General features: G+C 33.5%; 3 protein-coding genes across 12 annotated transcripts; 1 reads left to right on the top strand and 2 right to left on the bottom strand.

Annotated features, from left to right (window-relative positions):
• The first annotated feature begins 2,306 nt into the window (after window positions 1-2,306).
• On the top strand, window positions 2,307-5,332 carry LOC111378573. Of its 10 annotated transcripts, none has more exons than XR_002699874.1 (4): window positions 2,307-2,605; window positions 2,687-2,805; window positions 3,878-3,984; window positions 5,041-5,332. XR_002699874.1 is itself a non-coding variant. In XM_023001807.1 (4 exons), the coding sequence occupies exons 1-3, from the start codon at window positions 2,448-2,450 to the stop codon at window positions 3,943-3,945; spliced, it is 285 nt and encodes a 94-aa protein (XP_022857575.1). In that variant the 5' UTR covers window positions 2,309-2,447; the 3' UTR covers window positions 3,946-3,984; window positions 4,724-5,332. The 10 variants fall into 10 exon arrangements, 8 of the variants coding, with proteins under 8 accessions (XP_022857572.1, XP_022857573.1, XP_022857571.1 ...); XR_002699873.1 differs by having other exon boundaries at window positions 4,724-5,332; XM_023001807.1 differs by having other exon boundaries at window positions 2,309-2,605; window positions 3,938-3,984; window positions 4,724-5,332.
• A 324-nt stretch (window positions 5,333-5,656) lies between these two features.
• On the bottom strand, window positions 5,657-8,003 carry LOC111378572 (putative pentatricopeptide repeat-containing protein At5g47460). The gene is made up of 2 exons (XM_023001798.1): window positions 6,051-8,003; window positions 5,657-5,980 (listed from the first exon to the last, which is right to left on the bottom strand). The coding sequence occupies exon 1, from the start codon at window positions 7,913-7,915 to the stop codon at window positions 6,116-6,118; it is 1,800 nt and encodes a 599-aa protein (XP_022857566.1). The 5' UTR covers window positions 7,916-8,003; the 3' UTR covers window positions 5,657-5,980; window positions 6,051-6,115.
• Window positions 8,004-11,885: 3,882 nt separating this feature from the next.
• Window positions 11,886-13,025, bottom strand: LOC111378562 (zinc finger protein ZAT9-like). Its single transcript, XM_023001793.1, has 2 exons — window positions 12,503-13,025; window positions 11,886-12,406 (listed from the first exon to the last, which is right to left on the bottom strand). Exons 1-2 carry the CDS (start codon window positions 13,023-13,025, stop codon window positions 11,886-11,888), a joined length of 1,044 nt encoding a protein of 347 aa, XP_022857561.1.
• Window positions 13,026-13,257: the final 232 nt, after the last annotated feature.

Below are 13,257 nucleotides of genomic sequence, written 5' to 3'. Positions count from 1 at the left end.
AAACTGAGAAATTTAATGGAAGAGCCAATTAGTATAGTATATTTCTTAATTTTCTGTTTAGACAGGTATCCGTACTCGTGATCCTGCGAAAAGAAACTGGATTTTGCCATTTTGCCACAAAAAGTTTAATAGATGTAGTAACATAATTCGAGGTGACAACATATGATTTGATGAAAAAGTTGACTGTAGTTAAACAGTTAATGATAAAGTGTTATGTGACATTATGTCAAGAATTATGACACTACAACAAGATTGATTTAAATTTTCATTCATGATTGGAATTTTTTCTTAATATAAATTGACAACATGAAAGTAAAGGTCATAGCAAATATAGAGTAACTTGCGTTTTTAATGACTATTTTGGAAGCATATTTCTATTTTACGGGCGCCTACTACCCCTTCTATTTTCACTCCTCAATTACACTTCACTAATCTAAGTATTTAGGAGTGAATGTTTAAATTGCTACCAATTGAAGTTCAACCTAATTGTTGTCAAAAGAAACTTTGGTGAACTTTGAAAAATTAATTCTACTGATATTTTAATGGATTTTAAAAGTCTTTTTAAATTCAGCTGTGCCGATTAAGATTTTAATTGATTTTGTTAAAAATTATTAAAATGTATGTGCTTTCAAGATATTTTGATGAATTTCAATAAAATTCTTTAAAATCTAGGTATTCTCTAGGAGTGGATGTGATCTTGTTCGGTCTGGTTTCGAAGAAATTGAACCAAATCGAGTAGCAGTATGAATCTTAAAAGGGAAATCATTGGCTCCATATTGAACTACTAAACAGAACCAACATGTTCTTGTTTGGTTTGATCTTTATATTGAAAGTTATAAAAGTAAAAGATGAAACTAATTGTCAAACTGAAAATAGACAAATATAGAATAAGAAATCACTTATAGACATATATAGAATATTTGTTTACAAATACATGTAGTATTTATAGCCTGATTATCTTCAACAATCCTTAAGGAAAAATTCTTAATTCTTGATGGTCGGCGACTTTGGAAACGACGAAAAATCTGAGTTCTTACAAAAGATTAAACTCTTGTTTGACAACCATTATTTTCAAATTCTTTTTTCTACATAATATTTTCAACCTCATATTCATACAAAATATTTTCAACCTCATATTCATACAATAAATTATTATGTATGTAAATCCAAATTTTTTCTACTTTTTGACAACACATTCTCTTCAAATACATTTTTTTTTTGTATTGGAGTTGCACTAAAACTATAAACTTATAAAGTATTTATAAAATACGTATTTGAATTTTGATTACCCATTAGGATTTTCTACAAAGAAAAGAAGAAATATTTGAAAAGTGAAATTTTGGCGTAAAAAAATTTGGAGTCATCAAGCTTTGGGTCTAATCAAAGGGTAGAAATTTCTCCCGCAACCCTGATCGCATCTTGTCTCATACCTTTACGTCACTTCCTTGAACTCGCTTAAGGAAATCCCAAGCTAGGCTAGACGCGAATGAGAGCGATGTGTGAAGGAATGCCTATTCAACCGCTTTGGAAAGAAAGTCATTCAAGAAGAACTCCTAAGTCAGCCCCTGTCGATGTTTGACCCTTTTCTACTCCCCGATCCTTAGCCGCCCATCCCATAACATAGGGATTTCCTTTTATCAACCCCTATATGTGAAGTGAACTCTAGTCGCTCTCTATGTTCAGTGCACGAACCAAAACAGAATCCGATCATTTCCTTTTAGTCGGAGTGGCTTCGACGAATCCCCTGCTTGAGAATCAGCTGTTTGCATTATATTTAGAATTATGGCCTTTTTTTTCTTTCTTTTGATAGTAAACCAATGATCCTTTCCTCCTGGTAGAAGAATTCCACTTTAAAGCACGACTCTTTCGGCGACTCAGGGAAAACCCCACCTTTTAATCTGACTAAGAAGTCAGGCCCCCTGCCCTAGGTGTACCATCAAAGTGGACTTTCAGAAAGCCTTTGTATTCAAAGATTTGGTGCATCTTGGTGTAATGCACCAACAAAAAAAGAAATTTGAGAAAACCAAATTCACTATTAATTCATGATGTAATATTGAGAATTGGACCAAAAGTAGTTCGTGGTCAATTCATGGTCCCAAAATCGTCCCCATTTATTAGAGGAATCGAAGTCGAATCGATGGATTCTATCCAATTCCGTGAAAAATGACCACCCCAATATTCTCAAGAATTCATTAATATTTACAAAGATTTTATTAATAAAAGATTTCAATAAATATGAATGGATTTCAAGTTATAAATGTACAAATTCTTTTAAAATTTTATCATTTTGACAAGATCTTTATGAATTATGTGAAAATCTATTTACTGAAAACCCTAAACCCTACTTTCCATTCCACTCTCCCCCACGCCCAAAATATCCAGTTTCATTACAAAAACTCCGTGCCCTCGATCCACTCCCATTCTCCATCCATATTTTCTTGTCAGCAATGGCTACGAAATGCAGCCGAATCATCAACAAAGCTTCCATTTCAACTCTTAGATCCATCTTGAAGAAATCAAATTCTCCTTCTTGTCTTCCCAGAACCTACACGTCGTCGTTTGCTAAACCATCTCTGCCTTCAAAACCCGCCCCTTCAATCTGGAGGTACTTAACCCTATAGTGAAGATTACGATATTGTTATTTTGTTCTGTGATTGATTTTATTTTATGTATGGATTCTTGTTAGGTGTCCGGCAGAGCTGGGCTGCGTGGCGTCAATGCTGCCGCTGCATAGCGTGGTTGCTACGGCTAGGATGACGTCATGCCTGAGCTCATCATCGAGGAGTTGCAGGGCTCTTTCTCAGGGTACACTTTGCTGCACTTCTCCAGATCTCTAGTATGTGCCTTTATGATGTTAGTTGTGAATTTTTCGCATCAAGTTCTGTTACTATTTAGTTTGTGGGCAGTGTTAAGGTTAAACTGCTGAAGATAAAATTGTATTTGAAATTATATAAATCATTTTTGGGAAGCTCGAGGATAATCAAGTGGTTTATCTCAAAGAAACCAAAATATTGCCCTTAAATTATACTTGAAAATCCCTTTATTTTTTTTTTTGTAGAATAATTCCGTGTCATCAGTAGGAGACCTGTTATGTTGCTACTTACTGCTACTGCCATGTATCTGCTTTGTATTCTCATGCATGACCTCTGATTTCCTTATACGTTGTACCTGATAAATTGTTCTGCCTGAGATTTAATCTACACATAATTCCAAGTAAGTCTATGTTTATATGATTCATGGAAAGCCTAGCTTAATCATGAGAGAAATCCCTTTTATTTTTTTTTTTGTAGAATAATTCCGTGTCATCAGTAGGAGACCTGTTATGTTGCTACTTACTGCTACTGCCATGTATCTGCTTTGTATTCTCATGCATGACCTCTGATTTCCTTATACGTTGTACCTGATAAATTGTTCTGCCTGAGATTTAATCTACACATAATTCCAAGTAAGTCTATGTTTATATGATTCATGGAAAGCCTAGCTTAATCATGAGAGTCACTGATTGCACTTTTCATTTCCTAGGTTTTTCAATACTACCTCAACAGACACATACTTTTTGTGAGTTTGGAATGTGTGTTTAGGCGGAGAAAAGAGAGATTACCGATTTTAAGATGACAAGAATTAACTTGCAATCTTCTAAAATCATTACTGTTAACCAATGCAGTTCAAATATACCAGAAAAGTTAAAAGTTATGGTTTTGAATTTCCTCAATCTGGATATCAAAATGCTTTTTGAAATGACTGTACCTTATTGTTGAGTAAGCTGGTTTTTCACTTCAGAAACACTCCATGACTTCATGTTGCCTAATTGCTTTATATTTTTAGTTATGGAGTTGTTATCCTATCTCCTAATCAACGTCCTTAATGAACAATTTAGGCATATGTTTTGGGGTAAAAGGCATTGAAGCTATCTGACTGGAATATTTGGTTCCTGCAGGCACATGAATTTCCAAATGCTTGAAAGAAATACCAGAATTTTACAAGGTCTCTGTAATGCTTCATTGTGTTATGCTCATGTATTAAAGCTTGGTTAACAATTTTATGAAACTGAGTTTTATACTCGTATTTTGGGGATGCAGAGAACAATAAATGCATGACTTATCTTATATTTAAGAATTTTTTTAACGCAAGGGACTTGGCTACATTTTGGTGGACAAATAAAATATCTGCAGTGATCTTATTTATTGCCGATTTATATATAACACCTAGCTTTTAATTTTCACGTCATCGATTTCAACTTTGACCTATCTGCTAACTGTGTTTGGAGATTTGTTTGTTAATGGAAATGTGTTGAATTTTCATACTCTTCGTTGACATTGAATTTGTTTGGTGCCTAAATAACACAAATTTCTGGAGAGAAGAATTCTCTGCAGCGGAATTGATGGAACCATTTGCGCGGCTGAAAAATTATTTGTCTGCTTAGTCAAAATCAGTTCATTATGAAACTTAACCTATAAAGTTTCTGTACCTTTTTTCTAAAATTTAGTGTAGATTTTTTAAAAGAAATCCTTCTGAAGTAGTTCACCAAACTTTTAATTCCCTCATTCTATCTCAAAATGGGATTTATATATCCACTTAAAAATGTTCTAGGAAGAGAGAGAGGTGACACAATAACAGTAGATTCAAAAGCATGTGAATTTGGTATCAGCATTTCTACTTGAGCGATTGTGCATAATGCATTAGTTTGATAAGCCTGGTGACAAACAGTTCTCCTTTTTCCCAGATGAAATTGATGGAACGTGAAACATTTTTTCAAGATGGGCTCCGTCATCTGCTTGGAAGTTAATTTCAAGGATATTTATGCTACCTCTATACTACATGTCTCAGGATGAATCAACCATCAACCTGCCAGAATTAGCCTCTTCTTTGATTTTCTATTGATTACTTTAGCTGTTTTTAGAGAAAGTTAATAAACTGGGATCGTTAAGCATCAATGATTTTATTTTATTGAATGCTTAAGAGAGATTTTTTTTATTTATCATCAAGTGGGTATTTTGCTCGTATTGTTTTCTTATATGAACTTTTTGTTTCTTGAATTAGAGCTAGGCCTATCAGTTCCAAGGTGACTTTGTTAGCAGACTGTCAGAGAGTTATCTTCATTTGAACGGAAAAAAGGGGAGGTTCTACTTCATTTATTCCAGCATATACATTCAATTTCTTAAAAGTTGCTTGAAGTTGTAGAATTGAGTTTGATTATTGTATGTTTCATTTAAATTGCTGGAAATAGCCTTGTTATTCATGTTCTGAATGTTGCCTTTTTGAGATTTTTGTTTTAGTTTGAACTGAAATTTATTTGGGCATATCCTTGAAATTTTTACCTTTTGATCGATTATCATTTGCAAATCTATTCTTGGGATTTGGGTTGTTGAAGATTAGTTCGAATACTCAGTTCCACATTTAGCGATAAGTAACTCATGATTTGATAAGCATTCGCAGATGCTATATTTCCTCATCTTTGTTGTGTTTGTTTTGTTCCAAACTCTTCTTAGCTTAGAAAGCCCTCTTCCCTCTACTTAAGCCCTTAGCTTAGGGGAATTTGGTTGGATCGAACGAAAAGTAGAAGAATTCATACTTTCCACAGAGTGATTGTTGCGACTTGGTCCTGGTTCTTGCTCTTACTTCTTGAGAATATAGATCAACAACATTACACATTGAATGTGAAAAAGCAAGCCATTATCTGAACGGAGAATTCTCCTGTTAAGTAGTCAAATATACATTTTATAGTACATACACCTCTCATGAATGTGTATTATATTCATAGTGCTCAGCCAACATGAGCGTCGAATGGCCTCCGTGGGCAACCCAATGCTGCCTCAGACAATCAATCTGGGGAACGACAATATTCGAAGGTTCTAGCACATTTTAGCTACTGGCTATTTTTTTTTATATCAACACAATCCAATTGAGTGATGCCTCTGCTTAAGCTTGTGGCCCTGAGGAGCATATGCGACATCCATGATGCCAAAAAGCCAAATAGGACCTGACAATAAATTCTTAATGTTTTCAGTATTATTCAATAAACCTTACTACAAATAACACCAAAGTTTAACCTTTCCAAGATGGACCTCCTGAAGAAAAAATTCTCTACTGAACGTTAATTTCCAATTGCATCATGTCATGTAGGTGGGGAATTTTCAACTTCAATCCAGCTTAAACCAGCTACTTTCCTCACCTTTCTTTTCTTCATCAGCTCTCTAATGCCACGAACATCTTTCCAATTTCCATGATGCGCATAAATATTAGACATCATTACATAAACAAGCTCCTGATCCCGTTCCAATTCTATCACCTTCATCGCTGCCTTCTCAGCCAATTCTATGTTCCCACAAGAAACACACGCCCCAAGCAATGTCCTCCAAACCAATCCGCAAGATTCAAATCCCAGTTCATTTATCATCTTTTCCGCCTTGTATACTTCACCTTCATGTCCCATGAGCCTGATCATGCAAGAACAATGCTCGGGTGTTGGGTTAATCCTATGATCTTTGATCATAGCTTCAAAGTATTGGTTCGCAATGCCGAAGGGAATCCTGCTGTGCCAACAGGCTGATAGAACATTAAGAAACGTAATTTCATCTGGATGTAAATCCTTGATAGTTTTTAACTGCTCGAATAGCTGAATCACCTTGTTGGAATCACCATTGTGAGCATATCCAGAGATCATGGTGTTCCAAGTAACTAAATTCATTCTGCACATAGAATGAAAAATTTCTTCGGCTTCCTTTACTTGCCCACACTTGAAGTACATGTCGATTATAGCACTCCCAACAATAACATTTTCATTTAAACCACGCTTCACTGTACAACAATGTATCGAACACCCCCATGTAATTGCCGACAAACTGGCAATGCCACTCAGAAGACTTGAAAATGTGAACTCATCCATATTAACTCCTCTCAAGTGCATTTTGTTGAAAAATTCAAGAGCTTCTCGGGCTCTACTTCTGTTCACGAACCCAGTTATTATCGAATTCCATGAAGATGAATTAGGATTTGGCATTCTTGATAAAATACCAATTCCATCTTCTATGTTTCCAAACTGTGCAATGCCGCTGATAAGCTCATTGTATGAGATTGTATCGGGGTTGGGCATTTGGCTAAAAATTCTAAATGCTGATTCAAGCTTCCCATTTCTTGCATTTGCGGCAAGAATGGAATTCCAAGAGATGGTGTCCTTATCAGCCATATCATCGAAAATCCATATTGCTTCCGCAGGGAAACCACATTTTCCATACACATCAATCAAGCAATTGGAAACAACGATACTACGTTGAACACCAAGTTTCACAATCTTAGAATGTACTGATTTTCCAAACTGCACTAAACTTAGCTGCCCACAAGCTGATAAAGCGGCTGTAAGCGAATAAGAATCTGCTAAAACACCAGATTTTTCCATTTGAACAAACAAACTCAATGCTTTTCTGAACTTACCTGAACGAACAAATCCAGAAATCAAAGAATTCCAGGAAACGACACTTGGTTGAGGAATTTCAACAAACAATTTTTGGGCATCATTTAATTCCTCAAACATCGCATAAAAATTCACCAAAGCTGTTGATACAAAGACATTAGAATCAAACCCAGATTTCAGAATGTGAGAATGTAGCTGTTGGCCACGTGAAAATCGACCAGTAGTCGTACAAGCACGGGTCAAATGAACAAGAGTATAGGCATTAGGCTTGGAGCCAGAATTGTACAACAGAGAAGCTCTTGCTAACACTGTTTCTGGATTAATAACACCTTGAGCCAGGCCTGAAACGAGATTTGTCCATGTTATGAAATTTCTTCGTGGAATTAATCGAAAATTTCTGTCGACATGTTTTAACAAACAGTGATAAAATTGGTATTTTTGGATCACAATGTGTACGTTGATTCTAAGAATTGATGAACAGTTTGAGCATAGATTTGCCAACATGAATTTGTGACGCTAGTAATGCACAAAATTGTGTAGCATTTGTAGAGTGTGGAAAATTTAACCGAACTAGGTAACTCTTTTTTGCTTTGATTTCTTTTGTTATTTTTAGTCCATTGAACAATAATAATAAACTATTAAATATCACAAGAGAATATTTTTTGAATGATTCTATTCTTACTATAATTCAATGAATAATGTTATTTAACTCCATCGGGGTTATAACTCCAATTTATGTAGTGTTAGCTGATAAGCTAAATGGAAAATTAAATTAAATGACCTATTTAATTTCACTTATTATTTAATGTCACATTAGCATCATATAGATTAGTGTTGTAACCCCAATGGAACTAAATAATATTAATCTAATTCAATTATTTCAATAATACCTTACTTTTCATTTTTTAAGAGACTTGTTTGAGCTTTTTTTTTTAAATGCATTTTGTAATAGTGTTATGACATTAATGTGTGGTTAAAAAATAAGAATTTTTTTTGAATCTGCATGTAATGTTATTTTATTGAAGAATGTGTAATTGAAATTGGGGGTTTAAGTGGTCCGATTTTACCGATTTTTGACAAATTTTCAAACCAAATTGTTTAAACCGGTTTGAGAAAAACCCAAACCTAAACCAAATCATTTTGAACGATTTGAAAAATACTTAAACCTAAACCCAACGTTTTGGTCCGATTTTATACCGTCGACTTTGTCATATTTTTTTTGTCTGTCTACTTTTATTACATCAATTCATTGAATTCAATATATATTTATATCTTACTAGCAATAAATCTAAAACAATCTAACCCCTTGTTTCAACCAAATTTTTTGGTCAAAAAAAAAATGAAAATTTGGACCATTATCATATAAGTCCAACCGCATTTGTTGACCTTTTGTTTCATGTGTGGGACCCAGCATCCTCTCCAACGGTTAATTTTCTCATGATGATAACATGGAAAATATGGCTCGAACAGGGGCTAAATATATTTACTATAAATTTAAATATCTACTAAATCAAAGTGAAATCACGATAAACAAAAACATATTGTAACCCCAATGGAACTAAATAATATTAATTTAATGCAATTATTTCAATAATACCTTACTTTTCATTTTTTAAGAGACTTGTTTGAGCTTTTTTTTTTAAATGCATTTTGTAATAGTGTTATGACATTAATGTGTGGTTAAAAAATAAGAATTTTTTTTGAATCTGCATGTAATGTTATTTTATTGAAGAATGTGTAATTGAAATTGGGGGTTTAAGTGGTCCGATTTTACCGATTTTTGACAAATTTTCAAACCAAATTGTTTAAACCGGTTTGAGAAAAACCCAAACCTAAACCAAATCATTTTGAACGATTTGAAAAATACTTAAACCTAAACCCAACGTTTTGGTCCGATTTTATACCGTCGACTTTGTCATATTTTTTTTGTCTGTCTACTTTTATTACATCAATTCATTGAATTCAATATATATTTATATCTTACTAGCAATAAATCTAAAACAATCTAACCCCTTGTTTCAACCAAATTTTTTGGTCAAAAAAAAAAATGAAAATTTGGACCATTATCATATAAGTCCAACCGCATTTGTTGACCTTTTGTTTCATGTGTGGGACCCAGCATCCTCTCCAACGGTTAATTTTCTCATGATGATAACATGGAAAATATGGCTCGAACAGGGGCTAAATATATTTACTATAAATTTAAATATCTACTAAATCAAAGTGAAATCACGATAAACAAAAACATAGTTTTTTTCATTTTTATTCACCTTTTTTAGGTTAATGACGTTATGATAACGTTACAATACAAGTCTACTAAACGAGATATAAGGCCCAAAAAATCAATCCAACACGATCTCGTGATCATCATATCTGAAAAAAAATGTTATTGATTAGACAAAGAGAATAATCAACCATAATAATAAAGCAGTTGTTTATAATATATCTAAACAGAACAATTACACAAACTTTCGTTTGTATGTTGTTATGAAACACATTTAATTTTAGATTCTTACCTCAATTTGCTCAAAAGAATTATTGATTTGAAACTTTATTCGTAAAAAATATTATTACCGAATGCTTACAATCTATTTCTCTCCGATTTTGTGTAATGGACTACAATTCAATTTTGAAGAGGCGTAAAAAAATTGAAGAAGAAGTGTGTGTGATGCCGATGGCTCAAGACTGTGTCGGGTGTCGGCTGGAGTTCATCTGAATTCTGAAGAGGAAAAGAACTTTTGATAGATTATGTTAGTTTTGAGATTATTAAATATAAATTAGGATTATTAGGTAATAATAATATATATATGTATTATATTAGAAATTGACAAAAATACCCACAAATGACAACTATTGAATTTTACATATTTGGATGAATTTAAAAAAAAAAAAAAATCATTTTTTCATTTTTTTATTTTTATATATTTTTTGCCGGTCCGGTTTGGTTTTAAACCGCAATTAAAATTCTCAAACGTAAATCAAACCATTTTGATCGGTTTGGTTTGGTTCAAAATCATTTCGTTGACCGGGTCCATGTGGCACCAAACTGACGGTTTCTAAAATGCGATTTTGGTTAGATTTTCCAGTTTTACGATTTTTGCTTACAGTCCTAGTCGAAAAGATGTCAAATTACTGTTTAAAAATATATTTTGATGAAAAATGGGGTTCAAAGAAAGGCATGTATTTAATTATTTCAATAATACCTACTTTGCGTTTTTTAATATGTATTTAATTTATTAATCATTTGAATCATTTAAACAATATTATCATTAATTATTTTGTCAACTATTTAGTTATAATGAATGTACATTTGACACATACCCCACTTCTCTTTTTCAATATGTATTTAATTTGTCTAATCATATTTGGCAGATTCATTGCCTTTTCATTTTCAGTATGTATTTGATTTATTTAATCATTTGAACAATATTATCATGAATTATTTTGTCAATTATTTAGTTATGATCACTGTACATTAGATAGATTCATTACATTTGATTGAATGGTAAATTAATTTATTAAAAAAATCGAATTAAAAGGTGAATATTTTTATAGTTTTTTTCTAATTGTTTTATTCAAGACTGTTAAGATACAACGAGGTAAATAGGGGGACATATTAAGTGATTATGAAGAAAGGGTGATATTCATTGGATGTTCAGTTCAGATCAAAGGGGTAAATGAAGGAACCATTCTAATTGACTTCCTTAACTATTTAAATTGTTTTGATAGACTGGTTTTTATTTAATTTGAATAAAAGAATTCATTCCGCAAATGTGTTTATTGACTTCCTTAACCACTTTAATGTGTTTATTTATGTTGATTTTGGACTTTAATTCTGTAGATGATGGTGGGATCTAAGAGTTCAGAAGATGTGAAGATGGTATGACGATGTTGGATTTGAGTGTTGGTGGTTCTAGTGGGAATGAGTGGTGGCTGTTAACGTGGCTTGGGAGTTGGGTGGAAGGGGAAGATGAAAATGTATTTCACATTATATATATATTTTAAAATTTTTAGTTTTCCATTTTTCAAATTATTTTAATTAAATTGGTCAAATTAATGTTAGACATTTGTCTTTTGATCAAATAATGGATTTTTGAATAGAAACGGTTAGAGGTAAGGTCGCTGCACATTTATTGAAAGGTTTGGGAACTAGCTGCTATGACTTAAAAAGTTTCGGATCGCTTTGCACAATTTTATAAAGTTTGAGACTTCCATTTGCAAATTACCTAACATTTTAATATAAATGGGGTTTATGGGGTCGTTTTACGTGTTAAAGCAATTTATAAGAGTATGTTGGCAGGATATTAAAATCAATGCATAAATAAATTGATGATAATATGTCTATTTCTATAAAAGCACACTTCAATGAAAGTGTATTTTATTTATTCATATAAATAATGCATAAACTCCAATTAATGTTACAAGTTTACGTTGAGAAATTGATCACAGTTGAGTCCCTTCTTGTGTAGCATTCTTAAGATATATTTGCAGTTGAAGCAATCCCCACCTGCAACCAATTAGAAGACCCTCCATCCAAATTCATCTCTCTTAAATCATTAAGCTTAATTTCAGTTGTGTTTTCACTGTTCAGACCATCGGGGATCATAACTGGATTCGTGCCTTGGATTTTATGCTGGTTTTGACTTGTAATACTATTGAAAACTTTTCCTTTACCCCATTGTTTTTGATACAATCTTGTTGAATCTTCATATTTACTGATTGTGTTATCAGCAGTAATATTCTCACGAGACGACAAGTTGCGATCATGTTGGGCGGGAATGGAGGCTGGGGCGAGGTCTGGTTTCTTGCAGAGTTCTTGGCTATGATCATTTTGAAATTTATGGAATCTGGGTATGAAAGCATTGTCTACTGAAGTTGAGGTGAGCCAATGACACCTCTTGTGCCCTCCTAAGGCTTGTCCGGAAGAAAATACCCTGCGACATACTGAACATTCATGTACCTTAGATGTCTTTTTCGAGTACGAATCATGAGATTCTAGTGTTGTCAGTACCTCGTCATCTTCCATATCAGCAATCAAATCTTGTTCAATAATATTATTAATGGGATTTTCCAATTTTACAGCGAAACAACCTTTCACCTTTTTGTGACTCGCTCTGTGTCCTCCTAATGCCTGGTGGGAATTGAAGATTTTCTTACAAGATTTGCATTGGAACATACCTTTTATCTCCACTTGTTTAGCCTTTATTATTTCCTTCTTATTAGACAATGCACAAGATGTGTTAGACAACAAGACCAAACAATTAGCAAGATCTTCTTCTTCACTTGAAACCGAATACCGATCATGATCATCATAGTTATTGTCCATCTTGATCGTTGCTTTCGACTTCTGCTTGTGTCTTTCTTCTTCACTTACTTGATAACCCACATAACGACTCGTTTTGGCTTGAAGAGAGTACGGATGCTTGTAATTGCCTTCAGACAGCTCATTCCTGGAGTTTTCTTCTTCAACATTATTAATATCTCCAATAACATGGGCTCTCATGTGTCCTCCTAGAGCTCCACCACACCTAAATCCCTCATTGCATACCTTACAAAAGTGTCTCCCACTCCTCTCTTGCTTCTCCTCTTCACCACAACTAACATTTCCTACCATTTCCATATAACTATCAATACCTACATTCTCTTTCAGATAGTGCCCAGATAGCTACGCCTTTTGTGAATCAAATATTACGCGACAAGAAAAAAAGGTACTTACCTTTCAGTGATGAGTGGTTTGTAGTTTGTAAGAGATAGGGTGGGTAGGGAGTAATTTATATAGTGGAGGTAGAGTAGTGTGTAATTTCCGGGGTTGTAAAATTTGTGAGTAGGGTGGGAGTGGGGGGAAG

Source organism: Olea europaea, unplaced genomic scaffold (assembly GCF_002742605.1).
Source record: "Olea europaea var. sylvestris unplaced genomic scaffold, O_europaea_v1 scaffold1834, whole genome shotgun sequence".
Classification (NCBI taxonomy): Eukaryota; Viridiplantae; Streptophyta; class Magnoliopsida; order Lamiales; family Oleaceae; genus Olea; species Olea europaea.
This window is presented reverse-complemented; position numbering and strand designations above follow the sequence as displayed.

What these genes read in the sequence shown, in the direction of transcription:
- LOC111378573 (XM_023001803.1), top strand. Translation starts at nt 2,448, where the DNA reads ATGGCTACGAAATGCAGCCGAATCATCAACAAAGCTTCCATTTCAACT. An exon ending in CCCGCCCCTTCAATCTGGAG is followed by an intron (nt 2,606 to 2,686) that starts GTACTTAACCCT and finishes GATTCTTGTTAG; the next exon opens with GTGTCCGGCAGAGCTGGGCT.
- LOC111378562 (XM_023001793.1), bottom strand. Translation starts at nt 13,025, where the DNA reads ATGGTAGGAAATGTTAGTTGTGGTGAAGAGGAGAAGCAAGAGAGGAGT. An exon ending in GAGTCACAAAAAGGTGAAAG is followed by an intron (nt 12,407 to 12,502) that starts GTTGTTTCGCTG and finishes TGACAACACTAG; the next exon opens with AATCTCATGATTCGTACTCG.
- LOC111378572 (XM_023001798.1), bottom strand. Translation starts at nt 7,915, where the DNA reads ATGTTGGCAAATCTATGCTCAAACTGTTCATCAATTCTTAGAATCAAC.